General features: G+C 45.7%; 4 protein-coding genes across 4 annotated transcripts; 2 read left to right on the forward strand and 2 right to left on the reverse strand.

The window, feature by feature from the left end:
• Positions 1 to 5,183: 5,183 nt before the first annotated feature.
• LOC129587963 (uncharacterized) lies at positions 5,184 to 6,273 on the reverse strand. The gene is made up of 2 exons (XM_055481943.1): positions 6,080 to 6,273; positions 5,184 to 5,689 (listed from the first exon to the last, which is right to left on the reverse strand). The coding sequence occupies exons 1-2, from the start codon at positions 6,207 to 6,209 to the stop codon at positions 5,184 to 5,186; spliced, it is 636 nt and encodes a 211-aa protein (XP_055337918.1). The 5' UTR covers positions 6,210 to 6,273.
• A 1,239-nt stretch (positions 6,274 to 7,512) lies between these two features.
• On the reverse strand, positions 7,513 to 10,056 carry LOC129587970 (damage-control phosphatase ARMT1-like). The gene is made up of 6 exons (XM_055481953.1): positions 9,787 to 10,056; positions 9,594 to 9,670; positions 9,497 to 9,528; positions 9,176 to 9,435; positions 8,930 to 9,098; positions 7,513 to 8,549 (listed from the first exon to the last, which is right to left on the reverse strand). The coding sequence occupies exons 1-6, from the start codon at positions 9,945 to 9,947 to the stop codon at positions 7,791 to 7,793; spliced, it is 1,458 nt and encodes a 485-aa protein (XP_055337928.1). The 5' UTR covers positions 9,948 to 10,056; the 3' UTR covers positions 7,513 to 7,790.
• A 795-nt stretch (positions 10,057 to 10,851) lies between these two features.
• On the forward strand, positions 10,852 to 12,070 carry LOC129588011 (uncharacterized). The gene is made up of 2 exons (XM_055482010.1): positions 10,852 to 11,042; positions 11,345 to 12,070. Exons 1-2 carry the CDS (start codon positions 10,916 to 10,918, stop codon positions 11,962 to 11,964), a joined length of 747 nt encoding a protein of 248 aa, XP_055337985.1. The 5' UTR covers positions 10,852 to 10,915; the 3' UTR covers positions 11,965 to 12,070.
• A 164-nt stretch (positions 12,071 to 12,234) lies between these two features.
• On the forward strand, positions 12,235 to 13,572 carry LOC129587981 (uncharacterized). The gene is made up of 2 exons (XM_055481968.1): positions 12,235 to 12,609; positions 12,827 to 13,572. Exons 1-2 carry the CDS (start codon positions 12,471 to 12,473, stop codon positions 13,396 to 13,398), a joined length of 711 nt encoding a protein of 236 aa, XP_055337943.1. The 5' UTR covers positions 12,235 to 12,470; the 3' UTR covers positions 13,399 to 13,572.
• Positions 13,573 to 15,275: the final 1,703 nt, after the last annotated feature.

The following is a 15,275-nucleotide window of genomic DNA, read 5'->3' on the forward strand; positions in this document are numbered from 1 at the left end:
CCGATTGCACCTGTGGAATTTTATTCCGCGCTAATATGCCTGGATGACTTTCGGTGCCTGCGCTGTAAGTACGATACAAAAACCTTCGCAATGCATTGAAATATGAGACGTTCTCGATAGCATCTGGGTAGAATTTACAGTATAAAGAGACCTTTTACAATATAAAGAAACTATGTAATTTTACAGTATAAATCTTCCTAAATAAACTGTCGGAAAATTCCAAGTGTTCTAGAGTCCCTTCCGCTTAATTTGCTTTGCAAGACAATGGGTCTTTAAATAACATGAGACTTTTGGAAAATTCTGCTCGTTGCTCAGCATAAGCGGGATTAAAGCTGTTCAAAAACAGCTCACATCATACAGTTTGGCATTCTAGACAACCCATCATGGATTGTGCGTCGTTAGTAGTGTCGCAGTTTCAGGCACTTCTGGCCGATGCCAGCCAGATGAGTTACCAGAACACGGTGGCGGTCCACAATGAAGACAGCAGCTGGTGGCTGGGATACATTCAGGATATGGACGGCGAGCTGGCCTTCATCCACTTCGACGCCAAAAAGTTCACTGACCGCTGGGTGCACATGGTACGCGTCTGGGCCCTACCCTTCTTCTGGGACGACCGGTCCCAACGGGATGCGCACAATATGCCCGTCTATGCGGCACTGCGGGACGAAGACGACGGACCGTTCCGCTTCCGACTGGTGACGAAGCTGAGCCGGTTCGGGGATGTGAAAAGATGTGCGAAGTGTTCTACATTAAAACCGGTAATGCGGCTTACGACGCTCGCTGCGAACTGGTGCAAAACTGTCAAATTATCAAACAGCTGCCGCCCGCTGCTTCGCCGTTGCTTCATCAAACCGGCACTGGTCTGCTGTGCGCCAAGTACGTGCTCCCATTTCCCCGCGCCCAGATGGTTCTCAGTGACACTTCCGATAAATTCCGCATCATCATGCATTTTCGCAAGGCATTTCAAAATCCGCCATTTCTTCGTGTGACGTACTGCTGCGACTTTCACGCCTCCGGTGAATTTTCAATCGGCAAACAGTTTCGTAACGCAGCGAAAAATAACACGGCATATGGCATCTTGTCGGACAGTTGCCGCTTTCACCTGCGAACTGAACGGGACAGATGTATGTTTGTCGTCATGTTCTTCGCAATGGATGCGGAGATGTCACAGCATGTGCCTGAAACGTTGACCGAGGTGCTGGAGACGCATCTGGCCAATGGGCAGCGTTTCCCACCGATTCGTTCACGAAATCTACCAATGACTGACCATGCTATGTATAATAATGGTAAGGAGCTGTTTTTTCACAGCTTCAAGCGAGCCATTACATCGCCACATCTGTGGTACCTCACCTTCACCGGTGCCTTGCAGCTGTTTAACCTCGAATACGGTGTACTTTACTGATTACAAGATTACGCTTAACGCGAAGCGTTTTCCATTTTTTTCGCTATACTTTAACACTGCATTTGGCGTTTTGTACTTTGATTACCCACCTCAACTTGTAAAAACTGTACGAGCAGGGACAAGCTTTATGGAATAGGTTGTTCTCAGAGCTTGGGTAACAGTGTTAAATCCCTTCAGATGCGGAATCCGCTTCAGGATGCTCGGTTGTTAATTTATGCCACCTGCAGCCGTTTCTTCTGAGCCAGACATTCTCGCATATGGACTTACACTCACAAATGCGGGCCAAAGGGTAAGCAAATTTTTGTACAGCTTTGACAGCTGGGTTTCTAACCTTGCCAGTTATTGTTCTGTTACGATCCACATCGCTAAACTTTGCAATGTCGAAGAGGATCCATTTGCTTTCTTATTATATCTGACCGTAGACGAATCAACTGGTCAGAGTTGCGCCAGCTGTCTAATGTATTTTTTGTGCTGACAGGGTTTGCGCGTTGTGGCAGCTGCTGTTAAGCAGCTCCGGCCAGACCACACACATCAGCATCTCGTTGGAAAGCTGCGCCGGAATTCACTGCGATAACAATAACTGCTTCCGCGCGGCATCGCTACTGAGCCGCACCATCAACTCAGCCACCACAAGTCTCACGTTGTTGGGCGATTTCCTTCCGTACAAGTTACTCTTTCTACACGACGTGTTGCGCGCCATGAAAATCAAACTGCCCTTGATTGTCTTCAAAGACCATCTTACCACGGATCTGGGAGGAATGGTCTGTAACCGCCAGTCGTATTTGAAGCACCCTGCAACCAATGTTACGACCTTCAACAGGCGCAGTTGCGGCACTCTCCTCCTGCGTAACTGGACAGTGGACCATCTGTTCGGTGAAAGAATATGCTGCGCATTTAAATTCCCTTTCTACGATGACAGCCCCATACATCCCTTGCCAGCGCATGAACAGGTATTCATGAGGAATGTCACTTTGGAATCGTATGAGTTGCCCATCGACACACTGCGCATCACCATTCCGCGACTGCTGCTGCGCTGCGACTGCAGCGAAATGCACATGGCTAGTAGCGTCATGCGCGCCTTAAACGACAACTTCCCGCCGGTCCCGGAGGACATGCTAACGAAGGTCACAGCGGTGTACGCCCGCTGGGTGCGCACCCTAAGCTATCCCGATGATTGGCAGGCCGTTCGCAGTTATCTCTTGCTGTGAGTGTGTATTTGTGGATACGGGCGACTTCGTACACGTTAAATTTTTCGAGGCATGTGTTTTTACTTATTTCCATATTCCACAGTATCCCTATCCGTATAATTACTTTACGTAACCGTCATATATCCTGCTGAATACGTCATTGGGGGTTATCAGGAACTGCACGATCCCAATGTATCGCAACGTATCCTTGCTGTCTTCGTTGGGTCTCGTTTAAGTATTCAGATAACGTTCTCAGTTTTCCTGGTGGAGTATATTCGCGATGCATAAAGGAGATACGGCGGGATACGATAGTGGTTAAAAAAAGTGGAAAGTTTGGAGGGGTAGATGAAGGATACGAAGATTAATAGAGGATACTGTGGGATACTGTGGATTCAAAACACATGCCCGGAAAAAATAACGTGGACTAACCGTGCAGTAGTGTAGATTTGTACTACATGAACGTCAGGAAGTGGCCCTCGTGCGATGCTGTCCTTCGACACGTTTCGAGGATTTTTTCACTGCCGTTATCAGCATTAAGCCTAGTGCTGATGTCCAAAGTGCCACTAATGAAATCGAAGACCGCACTCGTCCGCACAATGCATTCAGACACTGCGCACCTGTATCGACTGAATGCTAACAAGAGCAGACAGTGGTCGAACGTATTAGACAATACAGCGCATTGTCAGAATTAGTGAAAATTGCAAAGCCCCAGTCGCTGTACAGTGTCTGTGTTAATTGCACAGTGCAATTAATTTTAGTCAGTCAACTTTTCATAATAATACAGTTACAATGTTAATTTAGCAACCGGCGTGGCACGGCTTGGTCTTTTACTGCACAACCCCACAGCACGCATTGATTGCTCTACAGGTCGCAGTAACGACACGTTACTACACTACGCCGCACGGCGCCTGCGAAGGAACATGCGTGCTCAAAACGCTCAAAAGCTCTACAGTGGACGCCATAAATGTGGTTACACCGATAGCCGATAGCGCTATGCATACATAAGCATAGCGCTATCGGCTATTGGTGATAGCCGATAGCCGATAGCGCTATTCGGCGCTATGCTTATGTACGCTATGCATACATAAGCATAGCGCTATCGGCTATTAACCATATAAGTGGCGTCCACTGTAGCTCGGCACCATCAGAAAGACATGACACTGTTGTTTAATAAATTCTTTAACAAAACGATGTGTACCAATTGTAAAGAGTAAGCTGACTGGCAGACGTAGTGGAAGCGGGAACATCATCGGTTTGACATGTTATAACAGAGCACGCCGCACTCCGCTGAACGCTCTGCGCTACTCCTTTTTGATGCTTCACCGAAGGGCGGAGATAACAGCCGACATTTTTTATAGCAATACGTATGGGCAGCACCTCGCGGCATTTACATACATACTAGTATATATTAAGTTTTCTTATTTACGCTGCCAGTTACTATTTTTGGTATTTTATCTGGACTTAGATGAACGGGTGAGTTTTGTTCTGATAATTATGACGCGTATGTACGTTGTACGACCTAAACTATGAGCACCGGCTATTTGGTACTGGATGCCAAAATTAAATTAGAAAATCAAACGAACAGTGTGCGATAGAAAATCATCCAATGCGTATAAATCACCCGCACTGGACTCGAACAGGGCAGCACTTGTCGGCGCAGTTTGCTTTAAAACCAAGCATCTGCTTTACTACGGTAGTAAAGATGTGTTTTATACAATGTGTTTTTATGGTCTGGCTTTATTTTATTTGAAGTAGTACTGTGTGCAGGTTCAGTCCCTTCGAGCCTCGACGGTCGACCGCAAACTTGGGTCAGTGTCGACTTGCGACGGGTGGATATCCGGAACCTAAGTAAACTTGCTCTCTACGGTATCGATGCACTCTTTGAACTTTAAATGTGACACTTGATGCACCGCCTCGCCAAACCTCGCTGTTGACGGGATATGGAAATGGCTATGCTTGTGGTCGAGAACATTTTGGAACGTGGTCACGTGGAGGTTCAAGAACTGGGAATATTTTGCATGTCCGTACGTGCAGTTATTCAGTACGTTACTATGTTTGATATTAAATATTCATTGGTATGTTGTCGTCTTCTATCAGTCAGTGTATTTTCCTTGCTTTTTATTTGACCATTTTGTTCTGTAAAATTATGCTAGCGTGGTTTTCTTGGTTCTCTGCTTACTTATTAAGATATTTTGCGGGTCCACCGGAAACAAAATTGGGAAGAGTAAAAATCGGCACTTCCTAATACAAGATTCAGTTAATCCGTTGTACAACTCGTTTCCAGGAATTTCATGCAGAACCAAAGGTCAACCAATAAACAAACCAAATAGACTGTCCGAAACGGGGATTGACTATTCAGTATTTCTTGCAGTGAATTAGTTTTCTTTTATTTTGTTTTATATATGTACAAACGCTTTCGGCGCAATTTAAATGCATCAGTCGCAAAAAAACAACAACCAATAACAACTTGCAAATGCTTAACAATGCTGCATAAAATCAATAACAACTCCACAAACAACAATTCTCAAACTCTCCTTCGCATGGCATAAAATCTTGCAAATGCTTAACAAAATTCGCGAAATTATTTTAGCCGCCTAAAATCTGTTTGGATGTTCCGAGAGCACGATCACCGGCAAAGGCTCAAACTGCGGCACATCGACCTCCACGCTCGGCGTCGGAAGCGGTTGCCTCACCGCAACTTCTTTGAGACGCTCGGCATACCGTTCCGTCACAACGACATTCCACACGAACGCCACTAAATTGAGGAGGAAGGACACCACCCAGCCGGCGACAGGCCAGATGATCATTCGCAGGCGGGTGCCGCGGTGGTGGAAGATGTCGCCGGTGATCTGGATGAGAACCGGCGCAAAGGTCACCAGCAGCAGAAAAAGCAAGGAGTACGTGTAGCGTTTGAAGACGATCAGAGCGCGAGGAGTGGCCGAAGCGTCCGCCTCGGGATGGAAGATGGTGCGCAGTTGGGCGTCGGAGGTGGTTGGCTCCGGGAGTGGGCGCTGCAGTTGGTACATCCAGAAAAGACCGAGGAGGGCGAAGAAGATCAGCATACCGCCGATCACGTACAGGCTCACAGGTAATACGGATTCTGCAACAATTAAAAATTATTGTTTCATGTCCTTATAAATACATACACATATGAAGCAGAACAGTTCACGAATAAGTTCGAAATTTTAAAGGAATACAGAAGGTTTTTTAGTTTGAATTTGCAATCTGCTACTTTTATAAATTAATTTAAATTAATTTGGGATTTATAAATTAATTTGGGATTTGAGAAATAATTTATTTTTCAGAGAAACTTCTTTATTTGTCATGTTTGATGGCAGAATGAAGCTGACCACGCCGCAAAAATAACTGCAGAACTCCTTTCTCGTTTTCTAGTCGTAGTTAATTTACATGATCACGTACTGCACAAATATGCGGCCTCAGATTTAACCTTTCTATCATTCGAGAAAAGGTCACTTTACTATCAACGTACCTAGCAAAAGCGGCGGCGCCACAATCATGGCCACGCCAGTGGCCACATTGAGAAAACTCTGGAAACCGATGGTGACCAGCATCCGTAAGCGAATAGTGCCGGCCGTGTCGTCGCCGTTATACGCCAACATTATTGCGGAAAGAGTGTCTAAACCAATGCTGCACAATGTCAGAAATAATTACCCAACTAATTCCTTAATAGCCTATGTAGAAACGTACCTAGCTAAGCTAACTGCGAATGGGAAAAGGCCAGCGCCACCGGTACATATAGTGCCGCGTTCTGCGTGAACGGCAATGTCGCGGTATGGACGTTGGACGTGACGCACTTGCGGTTGGATTCTCCCGCGCAAATACTAACCACAACTTGCGTACACCGGCCGCCATTGGTCGACGTGGTGCGCACGTGCCGACAGCAGTTACTCCTTCCAAAATATCTGATTTTGAGATTTTTATCTCTGGTGTCTGTTATAGTTTGTACGGAAACCCGTTTAACGCTTTACACGGGTAACATTAATAGTAGCGACGATAGCTTTTTGAGCAATACGCCATCAATCTGCTCATCAGTTGGCGACTGAACACTGCGGCTGAGTCACTCTGCAAACACCGGGATAAGATCGCTATATTACTGTTTAAATAAACATGTTATTGAAATTTGAGACGATTGGGTAACTTTTCCATATTACAGCCTTCAACTATTCGAACACGAAGGCCTACACAGTCACGTTTCCGGTAGTGCAAAATTAATGTTTTTTTTGCGGTCGAGAACTGACTAGTCACACTACAAGCTCTCGGAACAGACGCAAGAAAAAGCAAGGTTTATCAGTTATCAATTTCGGCTATTCGCAATCACAGCAATGCAGTGCGTGAGTACGAATCCATCCGCGACAATTCAACTTCGCTTATTTTTATCATTTTAACTGTACGCTTTCATATACTGATCATCAGGTGTTGAAATTCCCAAGAAAACGAAGTCGTAAGGAAATGGTTACTGGTCTTCGTAAGCAAGTAAAAGCTCCGCTGATGAATTCCCAATCACTGCATAGAACAATTAATAGGAAATAAATTCTTCGCATACAAATTTCAACCACTTTTATTCGTGGCATATATAAGCTCGGAAAGCTTTCATTGATTAAATTATGCACAGAGTAATGTCCTTTAGAACGAAGTTACCCGGGTATTTATTTTAACGACTGAGACTGAATTTCGATCAAACACCGGTTTTCTTATGGATCTTCTTTTGACCACGTTAGTTGCAGGAATTTGTTGTATCGCAAAGCTAATCAAGAGGTTTTTACGCCAGTTCGAGCATGATGTTCTTGGACATTGTGAGACTAAGAAAAGTGGAAATCGGTTAGTCAGTTGTGAATAATCGTACGCACATTTGTTTTTTCAATGTGTAAATTCGAACTTTTTAATTAGTGTCTTTCGGCGCAGGCTTTTTGTTACGTTTAATTGGCTATTGCCTGAATAAAGGAAAAGTTCTGAATAAGAAGATCAGCAAACAGTGTATAACAGAAACACAACCAATGCGCAAGAAAACGCCACCACTGGGTACGAACAGAGAAACTCTCGCTAACGGCTCGTTCTGAGTAGTATGCGATAAAACAAACCACCAGCCACACTTGGGCATTTTGTCATGCGTTTGCAAAGGTCACTTTATTGTTGAATCAAAATAAGTGTCACTTTATTGTTGAATCAAAATAAGTCAAAATTTACTGCGTCAAAGGCGGTGCAAACTGTATAACCGAGTATTTTCCCGTCAGCATCCAATCAGTCTCGTTGGCGTTCAGCTGCTGCAGTCTCTCCTGATCCGTCACGCCCACCAACACCGTCGTCTTCACCCCGCGCAACGCCGCTACCGCCGTCGGCCGGAAATTCCGCAGGACATACCCGAACTTCTCCTGCGGACTCCAGCGCAGTTCGCCGGTTAGTTTCCGATAATTCAAATCCCCCTTAAAAATCAAGAGGTCCTCCTTCTGCAGCTGCGCATACAACCCCGGCGCTTTAACATCCATGACGTCATAATCGTACGGCAGCGTCCAGAAACGGTCCGCGCTAAGTTTAAACTGTCCCGTCGTTAGATATCCCTGCCATTTGGTCCCGAACTGCCCGGTATGCTGCTGGTCGACCATGCGCAGCGTCCGGTGGAAATCGGGGATGATGACGTCGGAGACGAACCAGGGCAGGGCTTTGACGTGGTAGTGGACGGTGGCGACCAGGCCGGAGACGATGAGGAACTCGCCGAGGATCAGGTCGGTGGTCAGCTCGAAGCCGAAGTTGTCGCAGATGATGGCGATGTGGGCGGAGCGATTGAGGCGTTGTAAGTACGACCAGATGGCTTCCGATTGGTCGACGAGGAGGAGCTCTTGGATCTGCTGTTGTTCGTCGTGGAAGTCGTGGGACACGACGTGGCTGGATTTGTTGTGAGTGGCCGTGAGGGAGAGGTCACCTTTGTTGCCCCACACCGACAACTGCAACGCACATTCACAAGTTTTACGGCATTTACATAGCCAGTTATTTACCAATGGCAAAAATTAACGGGATTAATTGTAATTTATTTCGTCTGATTTTATTTTGCAGTTGCTTTTAATTCATTTTAATTTTTTATTGACTTCAGTAAGGAAATTATTTAACTACCAGTTTTGATTTTAATTAATTTGTGCAGGATGATCTGATTAATTGCTAATCTGTTAAGTTTGAGTAGAATTAGTTAATTACTTCCACATTTGTTTAAAAATTTAACAAGCCACTTTTTTTGCTTGAATTATTTTTTTAAAGTCTTTTATTTTATTTAAAGCTTATGTTACTGTTTTCGGGTGTTTGGTAATATTAGAAAGCGTGGACTTATTACTCGCATAATATTCATTAGATGCTCTTTAACCAGCGGATCACTACGGTTATGACTGGCCGCCACCGCTTCCAGGGTGTTCTCCAGATAATCCAGCAACGCTTGAATATTGTGCATATTATGCTCCAGCGATTCCTTCTTCTTCAGGTGAAAATGATCGGTTGTCCAAGATCTACGATAAACATGCATCAGCACTGTAGCGGAATTCCTTAAGTGCAGACTATGCAGTTAATGGCGATTATGACTGACTCGCGTTCGAAGATGTAGCTGAGGCGACGGTAAAAGTAGCATTCCACGAAGGTGGTCGGGGAGTCGTACCAGCGCGGCACATCGCTCTCGTTGCGCTGGTTCCAGGCTAGAGAGCGCTGCAAGGCCCAATTCCATTCCGCCAGATCGTCGCCGACGCTGGAATTATTCCCCAGCGGAAATTCTCTGATGGGCGCGTTGTCCGTCATCTCCTGCTGTAATTCCGCCAGTGACCTTTCGATGCGTAGCTGCCCGGCGATGTCCTACCGCAAAACGAAAGCAACGCGTTAAAAACCCAAACAGAAAATAAATAATAATACGCACAACGGGAATGGAGTCATTTTTGAGGGATTCCACTGCAACCAAAAAAACGTGCACCAATCAAAAAGCGGCCAGACGAGGATGAGACAAAGGGGAGTACCATCAAGTTTGTAGTCCGCTAGAACGCCGGCCAAGACCGCCGGCAGTCGTTTCTCCACGGTGAAATGCGCGTTCGTTCTGTCAAAACACGTTAACTGTTAATTATTTAAAAACTCGGCTAACGATAACGATTTCAAAGCCAACGAAATTCTTGTTACACGCAGGAAGATGTAAACGTTTATATGGTAGATTACCCGGGCGTCTCCGCCCACCAGAAGGGCGGTAGGAAGCGCTGGCGAGGATCGTAGAAGCGGAGACTATCCACGACATTTTCCGCCTGCAGTGTCGTATTCCCGGTGGTTGGCGCCGATACCGCGCTACCCAATAAGAAACCCAAGACCAACAGACACTGCATGGTAGCGTGGTTACCGATGGTGTTTTTCGGGGATCCGGATGTCTGTTATGCAGCAGCGATGAAACGATGCGAACGACAACAACAACGAACGAACGATGGCAGACTATAAATGCACTGATACCAGATCAAACACCGCGCGTTCGATAACAATCTACTGTAAAATTCCTCTCTTTGGTGCAGTCGCGGTTTGTAGACAGTTTTTGCAACCTGCAGTTAATTCCGGCAGAGAGCAAAGGTCAACGCGGATGGCGATAGCGATCGTGTACTGTACTTGAATTCTGGTTATGTAATAATATCGTTATATACCTGCTGTTCGCGTTGTGCTTTTATTTGATGTACTGTAATGTATTCGAAAGTGGAGCTAGTGTCGACGACGGCATCCCTGTTTTCAGCCAGTATTTAGAAACTCCGGACAATCGTAATATGATTTTGCGTACTGTTTATCAGCGACACGATGTATTCTCCGGGTTGTTACACATGCTAGAAACTTTTCAAAAATTGATTATGTGATAATCAGTGCTTTATTTCATAAAATACAGGTACGGTACACTGAACACAGATCAAAAATAGTTAATCACAGTAACAAAATCTCATTTAACGCTATCGCTCCCTCCATTGTTCCGAGTACGGAAGCGGCGTGATAATTAGTGTTTTTATGCCAGTTTGTACTTGAGAATTATAAGAAAATTGTGAACAGTCGAAGTATGTATTTCCCATGTTCTAACTGCAATGCACTCTAAACCGGAAAGAGACATCTAGAAACCACAAATGTACGTCATACGCATCAACCGATTGTCCTTAAATAAATACCCTTATCACACCAAGCAAACAGTTTTCCTAGCCGCTATCATTGTCCTTTCTGCGCTTGCATTTTATCCATTATGATGGAACAAAACAGTTTGCCCGTGCCTTTTGAAACGCGTGTAATAATCTATGCCACAATAATTTAAAGCAAAGTTAGTTCAGAAATGCCTGCCGATATTGACACCCCCGTTGCCGCAATACGCCTACGCATGCTGCTGACCGTTGGTCTGCAAAGTGTCCTTAATGCCGTCGCCGGTATTACCGTCATCGTTCTGCCACCGCTCATTATTCGTGCGTTCCATCGGCCTAGTAATTCATTTTTCAAAGATTTTCATATTATTAAATTTTATTGCAATGCTGTTTACGAAAATCAGTTTTTTTTTATTTTAACTGGTCAAATATTTAAAAAAAACTGGTAGAATAAAACTTATAGCATTTCTAATTTTTACTTTTTACTTTTATTAGTTTTATAAATTTGTTTTACTTTTGCATGCTTGAATTTTAGTTTTTATTTATAGTGCCCCTATTTCCTTCTTTTCGATTTGTTCATAATGTTTTTTTGTTGTACAGTATATCCATATTTTAATTTGTAGAAGGCGCGGTGCCGATTAGTCTGTACTGCATCGGCGGTGTACTGCTCTTTTTTGCGCTGCTCGGACTCTTCTGGATCTACAGAATACGTTTCAGCGACAGTAAATCCCACCGTTTTCCTACAATCTTCCCAACATCCCAGTCCAGCGAATCCTTGTGCATCCTTGTCATTTTCAAGCGCTACACGTACTCTCTGCTGTGCATCCTGCTGCTGACCTTTATCCCGGTACTAATCCAGATCCCCAACGATATTGTCAACCGTCGCGTTAGCCGATTGATTGAGTGGCCGATCTTCACATGGGCGGCGACGTTCTTCCTAAATTTGGCGTGTTTCATCGGGAATGTCGTGATGGCTGAACGGTACGCGGAGCGATTGAAAAGGAGCACGGCGCGGCGCGCGTCACTGGCATGGCATGGAGGGCGCCACAGTCGGATGGTCCGCCGCCACCGTTTGAACCGTTGCCGGCACTGCTTGCCGTTCAACGCTAAAGGAACCATTGCAATTGGGTGTCTCAAATTTTTTAATTCAATTAGACCATTTTTAGCCGTGCAAATAACTTGGTTTTTTGTTTTATGTGTCCAGTTCCCTGTGAAATTGCTAGTCATACTTTTGACGCATTAGATTTTGTAATTACTGTTAGTGCGGTAATCAGTCTTCTTATCATTTTTGAGTAATTCAAATAATCGAAGAGAACTCGTTGTAAATCGCAAATTATGTACGACATACGCTTCCGGTATAATAAAGACAGAAGTAGTGTACTTGTCTGTAGCGTGTCTTATACTTATCAGGGAAACGAAGATTGCTGCGCTATCTACGCAGATTACTGATTAGAAAACATACAGGATGATCGCATCAGCCACCGATATGTCTGTTGCAGGTTCTTATCGCGGCAACCGCGAACTACTTGTCACCAACATTTACATCTTATGAGCGTTCTAGAAGCGTTCTCCGGGTGACAAGGCTTGGTTCATTTCACCGTTGTATCTCGTATATGAGGACGCAAAGTAATGAGTAAACAGGCATACGCATTTATTTAACTGACCACTCGACAATTCGGAATATAACGAACCATTAGTAAATCCACCATTAATTTATTACGACACAGTGCGAAACGACTAGCCAATCATATGGCATTCGATCTGGGCATCGCTGATGAACAGGCCGTGGCCAGTATCCGTCGGCGCATGTTCCTGACCATCTGGATCCAGACCATCATCATTACCACCGCCGGGATTTTGATCATGGTGCTGCCACCTTGTCTTCTCCGTAAGTACATCACAGTTACACTAATCAAGCGAGCGACGCTAAAGCTTATTTTACGGCGTATGTATTGTCTTCTGAATCCGTGTAGTCGCCATTCATTCGGCAGACTGGGCGGTAGACGCTCTGTTCTCAGCCTAATCACCCGAGGAATTTGTAGATAGCTCTCACGGGCGGTTGCTCTAATGTCCAACCCACGAATAACGCTTGTCTGCCTTTGTAGCGCCCGGTTCCGTTCCGCTCAGCCTGTACTTTATCGGCGGCGCGCTCTTCTTCACGCTCTTCCTCGGCAGCACCGGCGCCCACAAAGTCCGCACCCTGCAACCCACCGACATCATCCAGCTCGTCCCGCCTGACCACCCCGTCGACGAGCCGGTTATCCCCTCGAAAGACTTCAAAGAAGCCAGGAAGTTCCCCATGCTCTTCGCGTTTCGCAGCTACAACTACGGAATGATCGGTCTGCTGGCCGCCAGTCTCATCTCCGTGTTGAGCGAAGTCCCCAGGGATATTCTACAAGGACGGGTGGCCATGATCAAGTGGCCGCTCATCGCGTTCGGCGTCGGCTTCGTCCTGCAGTTGGCCTGCATCATCAGCAATGCCATCGCGGCCGATAATTATGCAAAGGAACTACGCCCCGAAATCCGGGATTTCGCTACGTTTGAGGAGATGGTGCGACGCCGGCAGCGGGAGCAGGCCGGCGTCGGTGAGCCGGTGAAGTTTGAGTCGCTTCCACGTCTGACTGTGCCGAGCGAATCACCGGACGACACGCTGCAAGTTATTCTGCGGAATAATTAAAAGAACATATAACGGCGCCTCGTTTCCCAGTCTGTACATAATCAGGCAATTTCCAGTGTAACAAACTGTGTGACGTAGTTGATCCAGCCAAATACAACCGCACCTCATTAGACATGTGACTGCAGTACGATTTCCGACGCTAGATTATGATTTAAGTAATGCACTTGAATGATTGAGCATTACGTAAATGCCAGGCAGTATTCAACTACAATACAAGCATAATATACGCTCGTTACGCTGCATGCAGTCCACTTTCAGCTATTAATCCGCATGTATAGAAGACTAGAAGTATGGCAGATTTGCACTCTTACGCTACCGGCCACAATATAACAATCGTAGTTCAAGAAACCAATTTAACAACGTAGAATCTCCTGTTATGCCGTATCGGCAAACAGTTGACAAACAATCCGATGATAATATGCAATTTCTCTGTGTATTTGTCTGCGGGCATATCGTTGCTTAAGGTCTCGTGCAATGAGTCAAGCAGTATTTTGTTACTAAACTTTCTTCAGCGACCTTTTTATTTCCCAGTTATACCGCGGACCAGGCGGTCGGCTTCCAATTTCTTAGTATAAACCGTGTACATGGTATAACACCCATCAGCCAGTCGCCGTCCAAATGGCACATGAAATACTAACTAACATATTTATGTATAATGGCGACATACATTCTATGTATAGCCTTTGATTCCATTCCAATCATCCTGTACATTGTCGGCGGCCTCCTCATCTTGGGATCCGCCGTTAGTTGGGTGCTGGGCGTCTCTTGTGTCCTCACCATCAAACCGGCCGACTCACCATCCCGCCACCGGTCGACCCGATGGAAGCCCTCTCCGCGGTGGACCTGCACGAAGATAAGCGGTATACCCTGTTCGCCTTCCGTCAGTACAACTACGCGCTGATGGGGATGCTGGTTGGCGATCTGATCGCTGGTCTCATCACCATCTGCACCGTCCCCGATGGCAGTCGGCGCGGCCCGGGGACCAGCATCCTATGGCCGCTGGTGGCCTTCGGATCGGGCTTCTTTCTATTGGGGGCCTTTATTATCTGCAACTTTGTCGCAGCGGACAGCTACGTGGAAGAACTGCGACGTTGGCCGCGAGCGCGGGGCGCCGACACGGCGCCGTTGATGGGCGCAGCGTCCGTACCGCGACCTGCAGCATCCTCAGAGCAGACGCTGTAGACTGCTCTACGGAATGCGTTTTGCCATTGAATTCCTTGTCTACTCTTGTTCACGCTTAAACGCGTCGGACTGCGTTCGCATAATACAATTATTCTGGGCATACACGTATTGAAGTTGGACACCATTTGATTATTTTGTGTGATGTTTAATCTTGCTAGCTGGACCACCGATGCCCTTTAATGTCATCGCCAACAGTGGCAGCTAATTCGGCAGCATATCAGTTGTGGTGTTGTACTGACATCTGCAGAATCAAATGATGGTTATACCGTAATAATAAAGTATCATGCGCTTCTAATGCTTTTCAAAGAGTGTAAACTGTAGTGCGCTCTTTTTGTCAGCACGCCGCATGGTTGTCCTTGGGTGTACGGGTAATTAATATACGTTGTCATTGCTCTTTCTTTCACCCGCACACTGCAGATATAATTTACAATGTACGACAAAGTAGTTTACAATGCACACTGTACAAAACTTGTACAACTTTTGTACAATGTAGAAAAGTAAGTAGAGTGGAAAATAGACCGTTAGGGCTGCGGTCGCGCGTCAGCTACTTACTTTTGTCGTGTGCTGTAAGAGGGTCGCTACGGTAGGAAATGTCACAGCTCCTTTTTTTAGATTTTACTGGTACACATTCACAACCCTGTAGGAAAGTGAACTAGCTTTTTGCGGGCTCTGGATGATCAAAGCGCAGCAGGATT

This window comes from Paramacrobiotus metropolitanus, unplaced genomic scaffold (assembly GCF_019649055.1).
Source record: "Paramacrobiotus metropolitanus isolate TYO unplaced genomic scaffold, Prichtersi_v1.0 Parri_scaffold0000027, whole genome shotgun sequence".
Taxonomy (NCBI): Eukaryota; Metazoa; Tardigrada; class Eutardigrada; order Parachela; family Macrobiotidae; genus Paramacrobiotus; species Paramacrobiotus metropolitanus.

Coding starts and splice junctions, on each gene's coding strand:
- LOC129587963 (XM_055481943.1), bottom strand. CDS start 6,209: ATGTTGGCGTATAACGGCGACGACACGGCCGGCACTATTCGCTTACGG. Junction 5,690..6,079: donor GGCGCCGCCGCTTTTGCTAG/GTACGTTGATAG, acceptor TAATTGTTGCAG/AATCCGTATTACCTGTGAGC.
- LOC129587970 (XM_055481953.1), bottom strand. CDS start 9,947: ATGCAGTGTCTGTTGGTCTTGGGTTTCTTATTGGGTAGCGCGGTATCG. Junction 9,671..9,786: donor TGGTGGGCGGAGACGCCCGG/GTAATCTACCAT, acceptor GTGTTTTGACAG/AACGAACGCGCATTTCACCG. Junction 9,436..9,496: donor AAAATGACTCCATTCCCGTT/GTGCGTATTATT, acceptor GTTTTGCGGTAG/GACATCGCCGGGCAGCTACG.
- LOC129588011 (XM_055482010.1), top strand. CDS start 10,916: ATGCCTGCCGATATTGACACCCCCGTTGCCGCAATACGCCTACGCATG. Junction 11,043..11,344: donor TCTGCCACCGCTCATTATTC/GTGCGTTCCATC, acceptor TTTAATTTGTAG/AAGGCGCGGTGCCGATTAGT.
- LOC129587981 (XM_055481968.1), top strand. CDS start 12,471: ATGGCATTCGATCTGGGCATCGCTGATGAACAGGCCGTGGCCAGTATC. Junction 12,610..12,826: donor GCTGCCACCTTGTCTTCTCC/GTAAGTACATCA, acceptor CTGCCTTTGTAG/CGCCCGGTTCCGTTCCGCTC.